The sequence below is a fragment of the Aplidium turbinatum genome, chromosome 6 (genome assembly GCF_918807975.1).
Source record: "Aplidium turbinatum chromosome 6, kaAplTurb1.1, whole genome shotgun sequence".
NCBI classification, from domain to species: Eukaryota; Metazoa; Chordata; class Ascidiacea; order Aplousobranchia; family Polyclinidae; genus Aplidium; species Aplidium turbinatum.
The window spans coordinates 8585489-8607478 of record NC_137477.1 but is presented as its reverse complement, the minus strand read 5'-3'; the positions used below and the strand labels follow the sequence as shown (position 1 = coordinate 8607478).

At 37.5% G+C, this 21990-nt stretch overlaps 1 protein-coding gene across 1 annotated transcript; it reads left to right on the top strand.

The window, feature by feature from the left end:
- Positions 1-3337: 3337 nt before the first annotated feature.
- On the top strand, positions 3338-17073 carry LOC145772731 (interferon regulatory factor 5-like). The gene is made up of 8 exons (XM_082584608.1): positions 3338-3532; positions 6585-6753; positions 7207-7278; positions 7879-8078; positions 9198-9578; positions 10915-11079; positions 12995-13069; positions 13446-17073. The coding sequence occupies exons 1-8, from the start codon at positions 3371-3373 to the stop codon at positions 13746-13748; spliced, it is 1527 nt and encodes a 508-aa protein (XP_082440734.1). The 5' UTR covers positions 3338-3370; the 3' UTR covers positions 13749-17073.
- The last annotated feature ends 4917 nt before the right edge of the window (positions 17074-21990 follow it).

The following is a 21990-nucleotide window of genomic DNA, read 5'->3' as shown; positions in this document are numbered from 1 at the left end:
AACGACCAATTGGCTGTGAGAACAAACAATCATGAGAAGTTACATATTTCAGCCAACAGCCCGTGAAATGATTTAACAAAGCACTACGCCAAAGATGCAATGCTGAAGCCCATCAGACAATAGACATGTTCCGTTGTTGCATGTATCCTTTTATCGAAAATAACTTTGTGTATTGGGTCGGCTTGTTTGGCTTCTAGAATCTAACTGGAGGGTCTATGTTTGGCGTCCCCTGGCGCAAGCAAATAGTTTAGTTTTGTTAGTCGGTTTGTTCCAATGCACTGAAGAGTATGCCGTGGGAAAATATTGGTAAAGATATTTGGTTTCCAAGTACATCAGATGAAAATACCAGGGCTGTGGAGTCGGAGTCGTGGAGTCGGTAGGACTTTTGACGTGTCCAGAGTCGATCAGTTATGTATCGATGAGTCGGAGTCGTATATTTTTTGCCTCACTCCACAGTCCTGGAAATACCATCAAGTTCAAAATATTAATCACTGTAAACACAATGTGATTCCTCTTAGTTCTTGTATTTTCATAAAGTTTATTAAGGTAATACGTAGTTTTGAGGTGACAAAGAAGATTTTTATTAACTTTTTGGCACTTTAAACAATACAGCGATTTTCAGTTGTTTATTACAATAAAACTATACCTTGTTTCTTGAAAAGTTTAGCCTATTTGCGAAACTGAATTTTGGTTTAATCTATTCTATTGCTAGCAGCTTAAACAAGTTGATGCACTTTGACAATTCCCTTACTGTAAAAATTGCTTTATGCATTTCCGCAAGTGAACTGCTGCAAAGTTCTTGAAAGATTTTTCAAAGTAAACCGCTGCAGCATTTGGTTATCACGCGAACTCAGGCATCTGCCGCCAGCCATGGAACCAAGGAAATAATTCCATGCTCTTATACAATACAAACAAAAAGAAATGTAGATTCAAAACAAAAAGGCCCTTGAATGTCCGGTTTAGCGATATTAAATTTCTTTCCTCTCGTTCGTCTTTATTTCGATATAAAGCAAACATATTGTATTGTACCACCCAATATGTTGCCTTTTATGGTTTTCTTAAATCGATGATAGGAAAGCTATTTGCAAAAGGAGCGTTTATTTTCATTTGAAAAAAAAACTAAATGAAAGAGGATTGCCTGTAAAATAGAAACTTCTAAAATTTGCATAACTTTTTACGATACAATCTTGCAGAGTGAGAGTAAAGGTTTTATTTGACAAAAGTAAACCCGAATGTTTCAGAGCAGATTTACGTTTACTTTAATTTAAACCAATGGTTCTTAACTTTTTCTTTGACAAGCCTCCCTTTAGCAATTATTACATGCTTTGGGCCTCCTCAACCAATTTTGAACAAGTGTAACACTAAAAGCATTTTCGTTATAAAGTTTTTATTGATGTACTACAATGTAGTAAAATACCGTACTTAAAATCGTTTTTCAGCAACTAGTTACTAGATAGAGCTTCGGTAGAGAGTTTGTCTTGTTGAACCATAGGCATACGAAGCCGCGTAACGTGTTCAAGTTTAACATCTTCAAGTTTATTACATATAGAAACACAAAACTACGCAATAAATTAAGTATCGAACGTTTTCGACATCACAAGATGTCCTCTTCAGGAATAATATACATACAACTTAACTACCTCTGAATAAAATACAATGGTTAACCAAATCTATAAACAGGAAAAGACAAAAACTGCACAGTACTTCTGACTAGCTCAAACTCAACGATAGGCTCCACTTTAGTTACTAGATATTTAATGAGAGTTCTAACTCCAGAAATTGTGCAACTTCAACTCTCAGCCTTCAACTCTCAGCCTCTTGGTCAAGCAACTGCTGCAGAAAATTAAGCTTCACAAAATATGTGAATCCTAGCATTGTTAGTATTTGAATATCCTGAGTTGAGGGTGAGACAAGTGAGTAGTCTTCAGCAGAAAGATAATCTCGAGTTCCCGATCTCCGAAACCTTACTTGACAGGTGGGTTAAACTTCAAGATAAAACTTTTGGTGGTTCATCAAAAATATTTTTGATGGATTTTCTCTACATTTGGAAACTATTCATGATTTTTTTCTTTCATGACTTTTAGACGGGTTGTTGCTTGATTTGTCCACTCAAGCTTATTATCTGCGAGTGCAGCATCTAAGTTGCTGAAACTCACTGGATTTCCATGTTCAACTTTACTCTTCCAGAAGTAGAGCTTGCATAGCAAACTTTTAATTAGCAAGTTTGTTTGAACAAACATTCTTATGGAAAAGCCAGGCCTCACGATTCAAATGCATGCCCTTACACAGACAGTTGAAAAGAAGACTGCAACGAGCCCAAGCTTTATAAACTCCCAAGTTTGTTAATGTAGAGAACTTTGATAACTACAGTAAGTTCAAGATACCTTTTATTGGATTACTGAAAGCAAAGTTTTCGATGATTTCAGGCTTTGCGATAAATAATGCAATGAATACCAACATGAATTGGATCTTAATCTTTTTCACATATTATAGCGAAGCCAGATTAGGCCTACAGAGCAAGCGCAACAAAAGCTCAATTTGTATATAACCTACCAGTGATTCCCGCTTTCAAAAAAACCTGCACTGCAAAAATAGTAGGCTACAGGACCAGGTTTTTTTTAAGGTTTGGTTTGGGTGACCGCTAAGTAGTTTTAAGAGACCGCAAGTGTTTCATTTAGATACCAAAAAGTAGCCATAACTACATACAATCTACGCAACATAAAATGAATTATTCGACAAGGCACAGGTTAAATGATCGTGACAGCGACCAAACAGCCTGCCCAACACGGCCGCCAAACAAGTTTGCTGCACAATCAAACAAAGTGTGCTTGTTGGCTTCTGCTTGTTATGTTTCCACACACGTAAAAACTGATCATTATGCGCCATAAATCAGAAATAAACATTGACGAGTATCGAAGGTGCACTTCTTTTGTGAATAACTCTTTGATTCAGCTGTTAGCTGTACCTCCACTTATTCTTTTTTCCGGACGTGAACTATTGATCGTAGGCTATATTCGTATTATCGACAAGACATACCGAGAAACAACCATTACTTTTCTACTGTAGTTGCAAGTCCAAATTTTGGGAAACCGCTGGAGAAATTTGGGGGACCGTTTCGGTCCCCCAAAACACCTTAAAAAAACATTGTACAGGACATTGAAACCACTACACACTGCAAAAAGAATTGTTGTAGAGCTCGCACCCCCCATGAGAAGTGGTTGACGCCCCCTAAGGGAGCTTTCCCCCCAGTTAATAACCACTGGTTTAAACTAACTTGATTTTAAATTTGATATCTTTTTTTGCAGATACTCATTGTTTTGTCACAATTGATAAAAACAGGGTTTTGCATAATTAATTTGGATAAAACAGAATGGCTGAGCCCCAGCGTCTAGCGCAGTTTCTTCGAGACCGATGTGAAAGGAATCAGTATGGGCTTCGCTACATCAACCCTGAAAAAACCCTACTTTTGATCCCTTGGCCTGTGGTACCCAAACCTACCGAAGAACAACCAGCTGGATTTCAAATGTTTCATGTGAGTCAGATTGGCAGAGACATAGTTTCACATCACGAATCGTGCCATACCGGAAAAATACATGCATTATTACAAGGGGTTCAGTTCCACACAACTTTCATGATGCATTAATATTTGTGAAGAAAGGGGCGTTCTTCCCGGCTATCAGCACAAGGCTGAGCACTCACTAGTACATTATGCCTTGTACAGTATCCCTTGTATCACTAGTAGGCTATGCCTTGTGGCAAGAATACGGTGCGATACTGATGAGCCCAGCCTCATGGGCGAAACACGTGTCTATCGCTGTCAATTCTTGCTACAAATCGGCTGCCGAGAAACATGCATTAATATTTTTAGCATGAATATGGCCTTTTCAAGAAGCAAAATATAAGCTAGCCCACTGAATTTCAACTGGTCTTTCAGAAACATTAATTTTTCGTAAAAAAGTCTGACCCTCGCATGATGTGCCATTGTCTTCCAGGGACGTAGCCACGGGGGAGCTTAGGGGACCAATGGTTCTCCAAAATTTTTTCTTGTTTCCCCTCCCAAAAAATGAGTTTTTGATGCTATTATTATATTTTAATGAAATTGTATTACATGTTGAAAGACGTTTCATAAATGATTGATTCATATTATTAAATGATTCATAAATACATTCTCTAGCTATATTTTCAAACAAACTCCGTATTTCAAATATTAAAAGAGGCCTGCTCCCCTTACAGTTCCATTCCTCACCTAAAATTATTTTTTTAGCTATGTCACCATTGTCTTAGCAATTATTTTTGAGGTATTTAAGCTAACGCCTGGCGGTGGACAATTTAGATTAAGTGCATGGGAAGGCAAGGAAGCCAATCTTCCTCTTCCAGATGTCTCTCTGTCACTCAATAAAAATACAAAAAACTTCGTTGTTCTCTTATAATCCAATTGCAATAATTTCCTGGAAAGAATGGTTTAGCTTGATTTTAGACTTGTGAAATACAACTTACATTTCAAAGCATCACCAAAACAGGTCCACATTTAATTTACAGTAGAAACATTAAATCAATATAGCGTAATGGAGTTCAGTGCGGAGTTTAAATGTTTCTGAGATATCGCAAAAATACTGTGTTGCCATGTTCAACAATATGATACTATTTCTTGCTTTTGATTATCCCTCTTTTGTTTCATAATCTTTTGATTCGAACAGCTTTAGAACCTACACCTAGATTGAATCAGAAATAGATTTGAGTAAGCTTACCCCGTTAGCAAAATTTGTGCTTGTTACGCGTATTCAAGGTCTGCAAAAGTTGAATCAATGTAATAAGCACCACATTAACTAGCCTGGTTCTTCTATGCGAATTTATAAGTTGGAAAAAAACAGATTTTTTTTTAAATTTGTCTTCTGTTCAAGTCGAGCAAAAGACTTTAGCCAAAGCCCAAAATTGTCATTTCAGCATTTAAAAATAAAGTCCATTTTAAGCTGGCTTATTGCTACAAGCATTAATAGCAGTGTTCCGAGACAGTTCAGTAAAGCGAAATGTGCATTGTGCAAGGCTATTTTAAGCAGAAAATATTCACGACCCGACTCAAGTCATTTTTACGTTGATTCAATGTCTGCTGACGTCTAATCTATGCAAAAATGACTGATGTTATGAACTGATCAACGACTGTAACGACAAAGTTTGCAAATCAAAAATCCAAGCATAGCATGTGACCACTCCTACAGTAGTCAAAGATGACGTCAAATACGTTTTTAAGTTTGCGGAAACTCATTGTGCGCGGGCATGGGGTTTGTTTGCCAACAATGCTGGTTTCTTTGCAGACAACAAATCAACCCGATTTTTACATCGATTCAACGTCTGCACACGGTTAATTTGTACAAAGGTTATAGAGTTTGTGAGCTGACGTTAGTTTCTGCGAACCAAAATATACAAATGATTTTATTTAAAAGCTTGCACCAACAAAAGGAAACGTTTGTTACTTAAGCAACTAAGCATACCTTTGTTTTGCCTGGCCCTAAGCTTAAGCATGGAAGTTCAAAACGTACCATCAACAAAATGGTTCATAGTATCAGGTTTAGTCCGCCCCGATTGCTCAGTTGGTTAGCGTGGGACTTCGTGAACAAAGAAGCTTCAAGATCAAGCGGCGCTGGTTCGATTCTCGAGGTGTACGCTTGAGCAACGCATTCTAAGGACTGCTCTCCATTCAGCGGCACCTAATGGATGGAATAATTCCCTGGCAACAACACTTCAACAATCAGAAACTTCACTTTGTCAATCTCGGTAACCGGCCCTGCGTCAAAAGCCTCTACAAGTATGCGAAACTACCAGGAATAACCTATCAAGACTTTGTCAGTCCGAGAATAAAGATTAATAACCAAACCAGGTTCTTCATTTCAGGCAAAGCATCTGGAACCATCTGAATTGCCGTGCTGGACTACTGTACATTGCTCCAGCCATGGTTATCTAGAGATACGGCCTGATTTGTTATATTCTACAGACTTTATAGATTTTGCCAACTTTTTGTAACTGTTAGAATGAAATTTTCCAGAAATAATATTTTTGACACCTTTTTTACTGTTTTCCTTAGGTGACAAATTGGGTCTTTAACATTACAAGGCTTTGAAAATCAAAGCCAATGTGATTCAGAGATTTTTGGTCAGACTGTTAACCGCTGGATGCCAGGTTGATTGAACGTTTTTTTCTCTTACTTTTTTTTCATTTCTTACTGCTTCCCCAAGGCAACAAAAATCTTTTATATCATTACGACTTACGAGTAGGCAAAAAGTAAAAACAACCAGAAAACTTCAGTCAGACTGTAGCAGTAAGCTGTATTGTAAATGTTACAAATCAGGCCGCACCTCCAGGTAGCCATGCTCCAGCTCACACCCTGAAAGTTGTTCTATCATTACGTCATCCACCGTTTCTTCGTTTGTAAAGCTGAGAGCTCATCCACTCTGAAACTGTCCCAGACAGCAAAACCCATCACTTTTGCATTGATTCAACGTCTACTGACAAAACGAAACTAACGACTGGGGCGCTGAAAGCAGACACATTAGCAATTAAACATCCTCTATGAAATTATTTTTTTGCAGGAATGGGCCAGTTTGTCGTTTCGAAAACGCGGAAACAATGAAGCCGCTGAACAGCGAGAGACGCCGACTCAACAAAAGCATCGGTTCCGCAATGCTCTGGCCAGGGCCAACGGCATCGTCTATTGCAGGGACAAAAAAATAGAAGGAGCAAGAGTTTATGAATTTGTTGGTAAGTATAGCAAAAACATAAGGTTGTAGTTTTATCAGTCGAAATAGCAAAACAAACAATATAGCTCCGTGCTAACACTCGGTAGGGAACTAGTTAAAAGCCAAGGCGGTATATTTTTCTTGTATGAAAAACAAATTTCAAAGTTTTTGTGCTGCTAGCTATATGCAAGAGTAAATATTTTTCTTTTAGCGTTACTTTTGAAACTGAGAATTGGTTAACAAAAGTACATTTTCTGATGTGGCTTAGCGTGTGAACAATACAGTACAAGCCTTGTCTGTTGCGGCAAAGACATGACCTTCAAAAATGTGTTACGTACAAAAATGTACCTTTTGTTAGCTCAGGGTTGGGGTTGATAAAAAGTTTGCAGACTTCCGTTTTGTTCATTACAAAACTTGATTTGTTTCCACAATTTAATTATTTCTTTGTATAAACAAGAACTATCTTGGTTTTCAGCTTCAAAACGAGCTGGAATAACAAAGCCATCAGAAGCTAACAGTCCTTACAGTCAGGATGGAAGTGCAACTGGTATGACTCATGTTTTTTGTTAAACTTTCGTTTCTATTCATCAACTGTAAGAGAGAGGCATTGTTGTCTTGAAAACCGAATCTTAGAGGCATGAAAAAATACGTCACACAGGGTTGACATCAGTTCTATTTTTAGCAAAGGACAGCTCGCGTTGAAGTAGGAGCTAAAAACGTTTTTGCACTAGTTCAAGGTCTGATGGCGCTGAATGAAAAAGAGCAGCAAGTATTGGAATTGATCTAATCCATTTTTTATAAGCATTGTTGAATTTTAGAAAAAAAAAAAAAAAAAAGATATCTAGCGGGAATTTCTTAATGTACAAGTTGTTTCATATCAAATGTCATCTTCATTGTTCTTTTTCAACTTTAGAAAACAAGTGTAGATATCTAGAGGAAATTTTAATCCTAACAAACTTACACCATATCAAATTATAAGTTTTTAATTCTTATTAAGAAGTTTTTTCTCCGATGGAGCAACAAAAAGACACTGTAGCAAAAACTTCACAAACCAAAATTTAAGGTTTATATCTTTTTAATCGAACAGCGGAAAACTGCATTGAATCTAATAAATTGCAAACTTAAAACAAAGCAATTATTGTTTTAGATCCTGACTTAGAAAATGAAGATATTCTTGATCTTTTTCCACCTCCTTGCAATCCTTATAATGATGGGTACTACACGACCCCCCAAAATCTCCTAAACCCAATCACGGCTCCGATACCCCAAAGCAGTCCCACCCACAGTGATGTTTCAACCATTCCAGCTCTCAGCACCCCCGGTTTCATAAACTACTCTCCGGATAACGTAAGTTAAAAATATGTGTGTTGTGAATCATTTCGGTCTCGAGCACGCTTTGACTATTGTGTTTTGTGGCATCTACTTTTGTGTTTTGTGGCTTCTACTTTTGTGTTTTGTGGCTTCTACTTTTGTGTTTTGTGGCTTCTACTTTTGTGTTTTGTGGCTTCTACTTTTGTGTTTTGTGGCTTCTACTTTTGTGTTTTGTGGCTTCTACTTTTGTGGTTTGTGGCTTCTACTTTTGTGTTTTGTGGCATCTACTTTTGTGGTTTGTGGCTTCTACTTTTGTGTTTTGTGGCATCTACTTTTGTGGTTTGTGGCTTCTACTTTTGTGTTTTGTGGCTTCTACTGTTGTGTTTTGTGGCTTCTACTTTTGTGTTTTGTGGCTTCTACTTTTGTGTTTTGTGGCTTCTACTTTTGTGTTTTTTGGCTTCTACTTTTGTGGTTTGTGGCTTCTACTTTTGTGTTTTGTGGCTTTTACTTTTGTGGTTTGTGGCTTCTACTTTTGTGTTTTGTGGCTTCTACTTTTGTGTTTTGTGGTTTGTGGCTTCTACTTTTGTGTTTTGTAACTTCTACTTTTGTGTTTTGTGGCTTCTACTTTTGTGCCTTGTCGCGTCTGCTCTACTTTCTTTCAGACCCCTACTATGTTATAGCCAGTGATATTTTTCGCTTTGGTGGTCGGAAAAAAAAATTGAAATTAAAGTTGAAACTGAATGTATCTCAGTCGTCAAATTAATAAATAGCTCCGATTTTGCGCCCGTTAGTGTGTGACGACATCAAGTAAACGTATCGAAGACGCAACGTAAACGTGGATCCTTCGACGACGTAACAAACCCATACCTTCATTGACTGCAGAATGCATATCTTGCATATCTTGCATAAAATACATGTAAGAAATGTATCTTTAGTTGTATTTGATATGGACGACTTGCTTATTTATAATAGTGCTTCAGACTAAATGAATAAAGCCTCGATTCATGTTTTTTTTTATTGCAAAATACAGACTATATAGAATTCGATACAAGTCAAGTCGATTTGTTTGTTTTTAATAGCGCCATATAACAAACAAGCAAAGTGAATGAATACCTTTTTGACTCTTCATAAGTGATTATACTTTCTATCTCGCAGACTCATGACTTAATGGACGACCTGCTTGTTGATGAAATTGCTGAAGTTATGGAAGAAAACTCCCGGACAGACGCCAACCATTCTCCATTACTTCCATTTGCAGACCCCATGCCTATCAGACCACAAGCAGCAATCATGAGCCAAGGATTAAGCTCCGCTCAACCGCACGACCAATCAGAGCTCGAAATAAAGTTACGTTTTCGTGATGATGAAGCTCTCAGATGTAACGTTGTCAATCGATATGGTTGTCGGATATATTACGGAAAAAATATTCCAGATCTTTCTCAGCTTTTAGAGAAAGAACATTTAGACAATGTCATGAGTCGTTTTCGGTACAACCAAGAAACGTACTTTGGCCCAGAGTCCTTACAGCAAATACAGGTAATAATACGTTTCATTTGTACATTAGAACAAACGGTGCTTCGGTTCATTTCAATTTCTCTGCTCGTAAAAACGAAAAAGATCAGACTGCAACGTTGCATTCACATGTAAAATAGGCTCTCAATGTCTTTGAAATTTGTTTGTGTACAATACCAGTGTTTCTATTTAAGTTTTTCTTTATCTATAAAATCTAAATAACAAATATTGTTTACAAATGTGCAGACAAATGTTAATTTGAATCCAAAAATCAATAACCATAAACAGACATAAGTGATCAACAACACAACATTTAAAATAACAAAAACAATAACAAAATAGCAAGATGCATATCAAAAACGTTTGTTATTTTGTTTTTGTTTTTATAATGTTAAATGTTGTGCTGTAGCTCAGTTATATCGGTGTATATAACATTATACATTTAACCAGGGCCCGATTAACCATGAGGCACACGAGGCACAGGCCTCAGGCCCCCTGGTTTCGGGGGCCCCCAATTTTTTTTCATTAGTAGGCGTAGGTAGTTAAAGTTGTTGTGCCAGTGTGTGCACATTGAGTGCACAGCTGTTATTTTAGAGTAACGATTTCAAATTGTGTAACGATTTCACGCTAGCATACACTGAGATGCCCACCGAGGCATAATATTATATTATTATTAATGCTTGCATGGTCTTGGGAACATTTGCTACTTGGAAAGTTACTTGCTATGCTTCGGTTGAGCACGGCTGCTCTGAAAGCGATTGCCAATAGGGGCCACTAATCTTAACTGTGCCTCGGGCCCCCGTGAGCCTTAATCAGGCCCTGCATTTAACACTTTACATTTAACATCAAGAAAACAAAAACATAATAACAAACGTTTTCGATATGCATCTTGTTATTTTGTTTTTGCTTTGTAATGTTAAATGTTGTGTTTCTGTTTGGTTACGTCTGTTTATGATAAAAAAAAGTCATTTTTCTACCCAAATTGGAAATCAATAACTGATCAAAACATGATGATTAGGTTCCAATATACTTATCTGGATTGTCAAACATTAACGATATTTTTTACCAGAAAAGACTAAAGACCACTCGCCACTGAAAAATGTGGCCTTGCTTATCAGGTATAGGGTTAAAACGTTTATTTGTTGACAACATATAGTTTTCATATGTCGTGCTGCTACAGCAGACTACATATGCTGTAAACTTCTAGTTTTATGACCGGAACTTCTGTTTCAGATCTGACAGTTGTTACAAGTGTCTCTACTGTTTTAAAGCTTCTATCTTAACGCATAAATTCTTACTGGAAAACATGCAAATAAGTACCGTATATTGGTTAAGACTCTGTTTAATCTTTGGTTGACAGCTACCTAGACCCAACGAATTTATGAAGTCGATGGTTCAAGCTCAAAAGTCTGAGCAAATTCTTGTCAATATGGATCGAGGACTTCTTCTCTGCTTGGACAACGCCAACGCAGCTCAACAAATAAACATCCCGGATGTTTATGCCATGAGACTATGCCAAACTAGGGTAAGCGTGAGAATAACAAACACAAATACAGTACAATTAAACAATATGTTACAATAAACTGATCGGAAAAGTTAACAAGCTGAGAATTGCATTGATTTCTACTTGCAATTTTGAACACTTACAGTGTTGAGAATGACATTAAATGTCCGCCAGGGCCTCTGAGAGAATTTTTTACCAGGGTACGAAGAGTTATTCAGGGCCCCTCTCACTTCGGACCCTCTTTGTCTTGGGCAAATCGCATGATGTTTGCTTAGGCATATTGCACACCGTACAACATTTTACTGCAGAATTGGACATCTGTGCGCAATAATAGTATCAGGCTGCAATAAAACTCTTATTTAGTGTTTTATTTCATGCGATCTGTCCTCGCCAATTTGTGTATCCTGCATTGATTTCGTGTGTCAGTTGTTTATGGTGCTGTTGAGAGGTGTCGCTTGTATAGCCTACAGCTTTAATGTAAAATTTTCAAATTCATTTATTTTTTTCTCTTAGATGTAGTCTATAGTTGTTCCTGATGAGGACACTATGTGGTGTCGAAAACGTTGGATTTAGTAGTTTTTTCTTATTTTTGTGTGTTTAATAGAAAATGTTAAATTCGTTAACGTTGCTGAGTGCAAAAATCACTCTCTCAAAGTTGCTGAGTGTTTTGCGTACGGTATATAGTAGGCTACAACAAGTCAAGCTCTCTACCAAGGCTCAAACATAATATCTTGTTAAAACATAATCAAGTTAATTATCTGACCAATAAACTTTCTTCATTAACTTTTGCATTCACCACATGTCTAGCAGAGGTGAACGAAGTTACTTCTTTTTAACTCCGGCTCCTGCTCCGAAATTCATTTTCAAGTGAAATAAGTGTGAAACTACCGTTTTCAAATAGTTTTTAAAAAACAAAAAAGCCCAAAAATATCCGGGCTTTTTTAAAAAAACCTAGCGGGTTGGGCTTTTCAAATAAAAAAACGGGTTTTTCTCAACCCTGCTTTTGCTACACTATGCCCCCCCCCCCCCCCCCCCCCAGACAAGAGAATAACCAACTTTTATGATTTAATTTAGGGTGCTTTTAACAAAACATTTTTGCACGTAAAGCATTAACTCACCACTTTGGCCCCTAATTTCCTCGCAATTAATTCAATTACCTTTACGGGCCCCCCCAGGACTAAAGAATAGCAACTATTATGCTTGAATTTAGTTGTTTAGGATGGTTTTAACCAAACAATTTGCGTGTAAACTATAAAATCACAATTACGGGCCCCCAGGGCTAAAGAATAACAACTTTTATGCTTGAATTTAGTCGTTTAGGATGGTTTTAACCAAACAATTTTGCGTGTAAACTATAAAATCACAATTTTGGGCCTCCCCCAACAATCACAGTCCTGGGCCCTCAAGGGTACGCCGTACCCTCCGTACCCCTTTCTCATAGGCCTTGATGTCCGCTATTAAACGCACTTCCATTCTTAAAACATTGTTTTTTGTTTTCTGTGACTTGGGTAAGCATATGAAAGTAACTGCCTCTTTGGCACCGGTTATTATGAATGAACAAAAGCTGCACCATTATCTGAGCTAGGTATGCTCCAATTTAAGTTACCAACAATTTATTGATGCTGTTAATGTTAGAGCTGCAAATGAAATTTCATATTTATGGTCGTCATGAGTCTTCAGCAAGAATGGAGTTAGACGTTTGACTGCAACGAAAAACCATGCTTTGAAAAAGTTTGCTTCTGAAGAGCTTTGTTTTTTTCAAAATGTTTTGTTGGCACTGAGGTCCTAAGATGACTTATTATAACAGTTGAGTCACGGTCTGTTGAGTAGCCTACTAGGCAATGTGTGCCAGTCATGCGTTGAGAGGAACGTTGCCAATATCTTCAACTCTGTCTTAAAATAAGTTCCTTTGTCATTGCATGTGTTTGTTTTGTAGATATTTCCTTATCGAGAAGGTCCACGTCCGAAAAACAGCTTCCTTTCACAGCCGGATACATTACGTAGAATGGAGGTGGGTTGGATAAATTAGGATTGTTTGTTTATAAATGATCTAGGCTTAATATAAGAACTACGTAAGGAAGTATATTTTAAACTAAGATGGCTTCTTCTAAACTTTGAACATCAATGCAATATAATGCAAATGCTCATATATATGCAATTTTATATGATGTGAACCTTGCTACTGAGTGTTACTTTGTTTAGTTGAAAAGGGCAATCAGTAATGACATTGTCCTAAACTACTAAAACTGATCCAAAAACCAGACAGTCTTCTGAGCAATGGTTAAAATTGTTGGAAAATAGTTGAATGTGAATGAATTTTTTAAATATTGGTGAATTCCTAACTTAAAAGTGTTAAGAAATTTAAGTAAGCACCCTTTTGTTTACAGTGGATGAAAGTTTTTGATGGAAGAGTTTTCTGCGAGCAATTTGTGGCAGCGGATCGAATGGCGTCCCACGCGGCTCCGTATCCAAGTCCATCCTTTGCCTTTTCCCTCGGTGTACGACCATCGAACGAAGAGCTTTCCTCCCTGCTTGTTACGGTTGCAATTACTGTGCAGAAAGCTCAGCAATTGATACAGTCAAGACTGGACAGTGATAAACAAGAAATTTGCATTTCTGGCATCAACTCTGTCGATATGGAAGCTAAACAACTTGCCAATCGTCTGACAGAAATTCTCACTCTCCATTGACGTTACTGACGTTAACTTTCACAATATTGCCATTGGAGAATATTTTGGTATTTCTTAACTGAAAGTTACACTTGCCAAAGTTGGTGAGCTAGCTAATAAGACACTTAGACCGAGTTGTCTTTGAACACAGGAAATGCATGCAAAGTCTGGTTCATGAAGCGTACTAAAGTCCGTTTCGGAATGAGCGTGTTACGAGGGATCAGAGCTGTTGAAAATTTATAATTTGGGACCGGTACCAATGAGATTGTTGGGCCCTAAATTAAGAGATTTCTAAGAAAAATTCACTATATCACTACATATATATAAAAAACGAACATTTACGTCCTTTTTTATTCATTTGTTGTCAGTATCGATGTTATTTGTCCCCGTATTTGTCAAAAAATATCAAATTCCATCAATTTTGTGAGACAAAATTTGTGTTATTTGCATACGTGCTTGATCTATGTATACAGAATGTTAGCTTAACCACTTCTGTCACAATGACATCTGCTTTAACCTCATCTGTTACACAACCAAGCAAAAATGCACGTGCCAAAAACAGTTTGAGGGCAACAAATTTTCTTATCACATTTCTGGATGTTACCAAAGTTGACCAAGTTTGAACAAGAACCATTTGCATGGCAAATTGGCAATGCCAAGAAAACATATTGCTATCTTATTCGTTGAGTAGAGTGACCATTTGTGTTTTCACAGCTTCTTTTTCTGTAAGAGCTTTGCGTGTGATTAGTTTTGGTATTTTCTGAACGTTAAAGTAAAAAATATAAAAGTTGAAAGTTGAATGTTCTACAAAAAGCGTTCCAAGTTTTTCAGTTTCGATATTGTAGCTGGACTTTTTTCGCTCATAGTGCTTTAAATTGTTTTTTAATGGAAATTTTCTATTGATTTTAAAAATCCCTCATTGTTTACTCTTGGATTTGTTTAAACATAAAACCAGTTTCGAAACGTTACACGCATGTATTTTGACCAGTAACAATTAGTTACGATTTTTATAGTTACGTTTTAGTAGTGGAACTACTAAAGGCTTATGCATTTTAAATTAGTATTTTACTACTGGTATGGTTATTTATTATCGCTCCAAAATACCTAATTTGTAAAATTTTGCATTATGCTTACAACGTGAACACAACATCGTTTCGACGTATCCTTATTCCTTGACGAAAAAAGAACACCATCGCTACATTTAAGGTCTAAATGACCCAACCTAGAATTCAACTTAACACCATCAGAAGCAGTGGACATTGAGCTGTGTTTTGAACAAGAACTAACATAAACCTTTTTTCTGTTGCTTTCAACAACATGTAATGTAGATATATATGACAGAAGCAAATAACTAGAAAATAAATGCTGAGCTGAACTGCACTGACCTATTGCATTTTCTCTCTCGCCAGAAGCGTTGAAAGGACGCATTGTAGAATAACGTTCAATTTCCTGCACGTTTCCTGGAAATGTCAGAAAATTTTCTCAGAGTCTTCAGTAATTTTATTTACAATGATGCAAACGATGGTTTCACCACTGTACAAGTTCTTGCCTACTAGGGGCAGAAATGTAGACTAACATTCTTACGTACCAAGTCGACGCAGCATAAAAAACAGCACATCCAGAAAAAGCCACTTGCATCTTTTGAACGACGTTAAACGAAATATCTTTATTGTATTGATAAGCAATTATACACGTACTAAAAGTACCAAAAATATATTTACTATAGGCTAGCCTAGTATTGTTTGTTTGTTTGTTTTATCTTTATCCTGCATTGCGGGAAAGCGGACTTGAGCGCTATGCATCGGTGTACGCCTTCCGACGTACACCTGACCCACGCTGCAGCCGACTGCAATGTCTGCCTCCGGTTGTCTACTCTACTTATGACTTAAATTTGGTACTACCCATTACTCGAAATCGATCACTGGGTAGAGGCAATTATCGTAAAGTTTCTTGCCTAGAGAAACAACAACGAGTGCGGGTTGCTGGAGTCGAACATGCAAGCTCTCGACTGCGAGCCCAACGCGCTAACCACTCGGCCACTGCTGCCGACTATATACGATCAATAAGCAAATGACTGACTATTAACCGTGTTAAGACTGAAGCGAAACCAACAACAAAATAACTTGGAACGTTGTTGACACAGTAGCATGCCCAATCTCATCAGGAAACAATCACTTTCAAAACAAAAATTGCAGAAAACTTTTAGTTTGTTCACTCATTGGGTTCACAATGGCTTTCGAGTAATATTAATCAAACCGATCACTTTTTGTCTATTAATGATTTATGCCACTGTATTAAAAGTGCAATAATAACAATTAGCTGTTTAGTTAAGTAGCCAATTATTTTTAATGAATTATCTTTCAACAAAATAGAACTTGAAGTAAAATAGATAACACAAAAGAAAAAAAGTGCTGTATAGATGTGGCCATCGTTTTGTGCAGTGTGGAACAATGCAAAAAGCTATGATTATGCCTTCTATTGTGGGCCTATTTGCGTTTCATTCTAAAAATATTTTATGTTCTCAAGTTTTTTGTGTAGAATGTACATTTTGTAAGTTTTTTTTCTCACACTTAACATGTATCTTCTCCATATACGCTTAGTAATTATTATTGCGCCTGTCCTTCTGCCATGATGTTTTTGTTTGATAATAAAAGTCTTGAAAACGCATCGTTTCAGCTTTTCAAGTTTCTCACGTGGAGTTTGTGTGCTCATGCATATTATTTGTGTTGCAATGTTACAAAAGATTTCACTGTCAACCAAGCAAGCAAATCAGCTTTTTCACCGTGACTGATTTGCTGGCCTTGGCATGCATCAAAGTTTTTCCTCTTACTAGTTCTAATGCTTTATCTGATTATGCTTTTTTTCAATCTATGGCTTAGTTCCAGGGCTGTGAGGTCGGAGTCGTGGAGTCGGAGTCGGAAGAATTTTGGCATGTTCGGAGTTGTTTAAAAAAGGCAGACCCCGACTCCGGCTTGATAAAAAACAATAAAAATTTTGTTTGCAGTCTATTTTGAAAATATTTTTTCTTGTTTTTTGTATTGCGCTCTTAAACTTTACCAAAAAATAGAAGTGTTTGTTTTTGCCAGATTTTGGAAAAGTCATCGTTTCAATTTCGATCGTAATTTTAAAAAAAAATTTAAAAGAAAAATTGAATTTAAAAAAAAAAGAAAATACAAAACCTTTAAAAAAAATCTGGCAACACCCAAAAATTTTCCAACACTAAAGACATCAAAATCAATTGCCAAAGGCCCACAGCAATGGTAAAATAATGGTCAAAATTTTTTTTCGAGCCGTTTTAATGGTGTCGATTTTATACTATCTAAACATGAGCCTGGTCTTATACAACTCCTAGAACTGATACAACTTGCTGAAAGAGAAAAGAAAAACTTTTACTTTGTTGTGAGAACATTACGGTAAGCATACAAGTGTAATCAATATTACAAAAACTAGCTACAAAAACATGAAGGCATTTTTCGTGGTATTGGTTGTAATTAAACCAATGGCCTTTTGGACTTCGGAGAGGCGCACACATCGTTAGGCCAGGCAGCTCGTTTCTAACAGCCTTGCTGCAGTGCCTTGACTTGAAGATATCTCACTCTCAGCTGGAAAAGTTGCTCTCTTACGTCTTATTAACGTGACTACGATTGCTAACAAGTTAAAAATGGAAAATTTTGCTGCTTGGAATGGCATAAAAAAAAGAAAATGTACTTTAGATTGAAAATACTGAAACGAAAAAGAAAATTCTAACAGCAATCTCATTGGTTTTACCAATGGAGATGCTCAGGGCCGTTGCGTCCATTAGGCAAACTAAGCAGTCGCCTAAGGCACAGCCTTCAAAGGAGCGTAGACCCAGTTGTGGCTTTAAGGTTTTGTGGGCCCTGGGCAAGAAGTAATATGAGGGCCCCCTAAAGCCTGGTATCGACAAATTAAACTACGCAAACTCAAAAAACCATAAATCACAATAACACAATTTAAAGGAATTAACATGATACAACAACAAACAGCGATGGTAAGCGAAAAAGGTGTATTTCGTGCTGTGACATCTTCACATCACTCTGATGCTATGTTGTACCACCACACCCAGTGCCCTTCGAGTCCTACACCACTGTCTGCAGCACTTCCACAAAATGCACCTTTCTAGCTTTTATTGCTTCAAACTCTTTAATAAGAGAAGCACTCTCCAATGTTTTGTCCACGTTGTGCCCAATTGAAACAACAGCTAGTCCAACCAAGCGTTCTTGGCTCATTGTAGAGCAAAGGTAATTTTTTATCAACTTTAGTTTAGAAAATGATCCTTTCCCTGAAGCTACAGTAACTGGCACAGTAAGAAATAGTCTTAGTAATCGACACAAGTTAGGGTACACAACATTCAGTTTGTTTTGATACAGATACTGTAGAACAGAGAGAACTGTGGTTTCTTTTGTTTTCAATGGTGAATATACTCTTGTGAAGCTCTGCACTTCAGTGGAAAGTCCTTCACTGTCAAGGTCTCCAGCAAATTCTGGAGATGCTTCAGAGCATTTTTAACAGATTTTCTTCTGTGAATGTGATGGAGGTCGGCAAACAAATGTGGTGAAAAAGTCTAAGTTAGCTTACTGCTAGTGCTTAATGTAAACTTTATGTTGTGCATATTTTGGATAAACGCGGGCCCCATAAATTTGTGGGCCCTGGGCGGTCGCCCAGTTTGCCCACCCTAAAGGCCACCACTGCGTAGACCTTTCTGTTTCTTGCTGTTTTGTAAATGTTTTGAACTAATTTTTCTTTGAACAAAGACATGTTTGTATTTTAAATGTTGTCGCACGAACTGCAGGCCCATACTTTATGACAAGGCTTTTCAAACTTTTTTGCTCGCGACCCCTTTTAATCTCCTAAAATGTTTCGCGGCCCCTTACGATTAAAACGACGAACAGTGCAAAATATAGGCTACATTTGTGATATTTATTGAAAAGCTTAAATCTAACGAAAACCAAAGATAATTTACCGTTCTCAGTTCAGTTTGTTTCTATTTATTTCTGACCATCACAACGAAGCCTATGGGCACTGGGCAGCCAACTGGAAGCAAAACAAAAAAGCAAACACATTTATCCAGTGTGATGGGTGTGACTGCTTTCTGCCCCAAAGCAAGTCCAGCCGTGGCTCAGTGTTTGTTAATGCAGGTCTCAAGACGGTTTCAATGTTGCTTAGATTGGAACGGTAGGCGAAGTGAGAGCATTTCAGATAAATCGTTTTGAAATTTTTGTTTCCAGATGTTCAATTTTTTGATGAACGCATCAATTTTAGATCTCAATGCAAAATATTGATGTTTTCTCCTGGGAAAGACAAATTTAGTTTGTTCAGTTTTTCAAGAAAATCTGACATTTGGCATAATTCCAAAAGCTAGATGTCATTGCGAAAATGATGGACCACGACTGAATTATATTCTGTTGCAAAATTACGATTTAGGTTTTCAACGTTAATTGGCTAGCCATTTTAAAGCTTTGACTTTTGAAAGCCACTTCACTTCACGATGCAGTGAAAAAGTTTTTAACTCCGATTTCATTTCACGTCATAAAATTTCAAAAATACGAGCAGCCCATTGAGTGCGCGGCTCTTAATAAAGTTAATTAATATCTGTCACCGCATCTCGCACAGAAGTGTTAATATGCAGTACCTTGTGCAAATTGGTGTACTTTCTGCGACCCCTGAAGTTCGTTACGCGACCCCCAGTTTGGGAAGCCTGCTTTATGAGACTATAAATGAGAAAGAAGCTCTGATGCTTTAATACCGCATGGTTGGTGGGCTCATCTGGAAATACGGTCTTGCATTTGCAAGCCGTCGCAAGAGCTTTGAGGTGGTAACTATTGTTGTAAAACATTGGTACAATCAAGCAATCACATTGAGGCAGCAATAACTAAAAAAATTCCCAAACTCTATAACACCTGAAGAATTGCTGATGTGTTGTCGTTTTGGAGCAATAAAAGCATTTACACAATATACCAAATGCATCAATTATTTGCATATTTTCACTGATGCTCCCAGCATCCTTGGCAAGCGCTGGGCAAAGCTTTTCCAAGGTGAAACTTATCAAAACGATTGCAGCCTATATACGCTCTACGATGGTTCAGGATAAGCTTGCCAAATAAACAAATCGGTTTTTACACTTTACAGTTTTTACTACGTAAAAAATACCTGATTTGCTGTGTGGATGATGCCATACAGCAGCTATGATGAGAACCGTTGAGAGAACAGATCGGGCCAGGTAGCCCACTAAGCGTACTTTCGGCTCCCACGTCCAAAAGTACTCACTGAACCACCCATGTCAACGCTAGTGGCCACGATATACAACGAGCCTAGCTATATGCTTTCGCACTCAGCATGACGGTATTACCGTATTAGTAACGTAGGCCTACTGTATAGCCTAACTTGTAAATAAAAAGCGTAAAAAAGTAAGCTTGAAAAGTGACATTTTAACGTTGCCTAAACTATAATAATAGGCTATACTAAAATGATTAAATTTGGACTTTATTATTTCATTTTGAACTCTTATTTAGTAGTCTACCGTAAAGTGATAGAAGCAACAACAGTTTGAGTTACAGAAATCGAAAAAAATCTTAATTTTTATGGTTCAGTTAACGCTTAGCAATGCTAAAATGTTGAACAATTGGGCGCAGAAATTGAACCTTGCCTGGCGTACAAAATATCCTTTCTCCAGCTCTGATTAATTTATACTATGTAAATACTACTGTGACTTGCTTTCACTATGTCTGTGAAACATAACAAATAAAACGATTGTAAAATAAAATAAACATTTGAATCTTATAACCGTGGGAAAGGTCAGTATTTTGAAGAATTTATTGATGCATCCCTAACAACCCAAAAAATTGCACATTAATTGCCTTTAGACAACACTGGCGAACAAAAAAAAATTTTTTTTTGAGTGTCGAAGATATTTTAACGGTTGCTGGGCAATTTTGGGCCACTGAATCCGAAAATAGCATACGTTTCATTGAATTGGCTCCCGTTTAGGAGATATCGATATTTTCAATTTTTGGCTAGAGAAAATTTGCTAACTTTAACATCTGCTAAGAAATGTGACTGCAACGATAAGTAACATGTATATTGGAAACGTTTCTTAACAGTAGCCTATGCATTCCTCATTCACAACCAGATACTCCACTACGTATAAGTTAATTTGAATGTAGAATCCCATTACTTCAGTAATAAGGTACGGTATTGAAAGCACTCTGAAATTTAAAACTTCAAACTCCATTTTACCCAACACAAGTTATTTAGTGCAGCCTGTATATGTTTACCTTTGCGAGAGAATTGATTTCCTCCACTTTCGCTACACTGTGCATGATAAGATAGCAAACCAGATGATGGGAGCAGGCTCAAATTTAGGGAGGCAGAGGGTACAGGTGCCTCGGGCCTCCCTTTTGAAGGGCCCCCGACGTGGAAAAAATGTGATTTTGTGATTTTTTTTCAGCCTTTCAAGTTTCTGCGAAATACTGTATCTACAGTATTTGTATCTACAGTGCAGTGCTGTGCAGTGCTAGATTAATGTTACTGTAGATGCAGAGGTGGTGTTTCGCGCCGGCGGCGCGAAAAATATTTTTGCACGGGGGCTCCCGATATAAAAGTGCTCCGGACCCCGCATCAGCTAAATCCGGCCCTGGATGGGAGTGCAACATAGGTTTATCACTCTGATAAGCCACAATTTCTTTGTATTTCTCAACACGTATCCAGAGTAAAGACTGCAGCTATCATATCAATATCCCTTGTTTTGTTTTTGTTTGTTTGTTTTATTATCTTTATCCTGCATTGCGGGAAAGCGGACTTGAGCGCTATGCATCGGTGTACGCCTTCCGACGTACACCTGACCCACGCTGCAGCCGACTGCAATGTCTGTTTCCGGTTGTCTACTCTACTTATGACTTAAATTTGGTACTACCCATTACTCGAAATCGATCACTGGGTAGAGGCAATTATCGTAAAGTTTCTTGCCCAGAGAAACAACAGCAAGTGCGGGTGGCTGGAATCGAACATGCAGGCTCTCGACTGCGAGCCCAACGCGCTAACCACTCGGCCACTGCTGTAACTACGTGTTTGTAGACTAGATGCTGTAATCAAAGTTTAATACGGTAGTTCTTTAGTCAGAGAAAAGAATAGCAGGAGGACCGTTTGATCTCATAATAACATAACTAAAGTTTGAAAAATAGTAAGGGCTTTATAAACTCAAGTAAGAACTGAGTTTGTTAGTGAAGGTTTGACAGTACGTTTACGG

What these genes read in the sequence shown, in the direction of transcription:
- LOC145772731 (XM_082584608.1), top strand. Translation starts at nt 3,371, where the DNA reads ATGGCTGAGCCCCAGCGTCTAGCGCAGTTTCTTCGAGACCGATGTGAA. An exon ending in TCAGGATGGAAGTGCAACTG is followed by an intron (nt 7,279 to 7,878) that starts GTATGACTCATG and finishes TTATTGTTTTAG; the next exon opens with ATCCTGACTTAGAAAATGAA. An exon ending in AGTCCTTACAGCAAATACAG is followed by an intron (nt 9,579 to 10,914) that starts GTAATAATACGT and finishes TTTGGTTGACAG; the next exon opens with CTACCTAGACCCAACGAATT.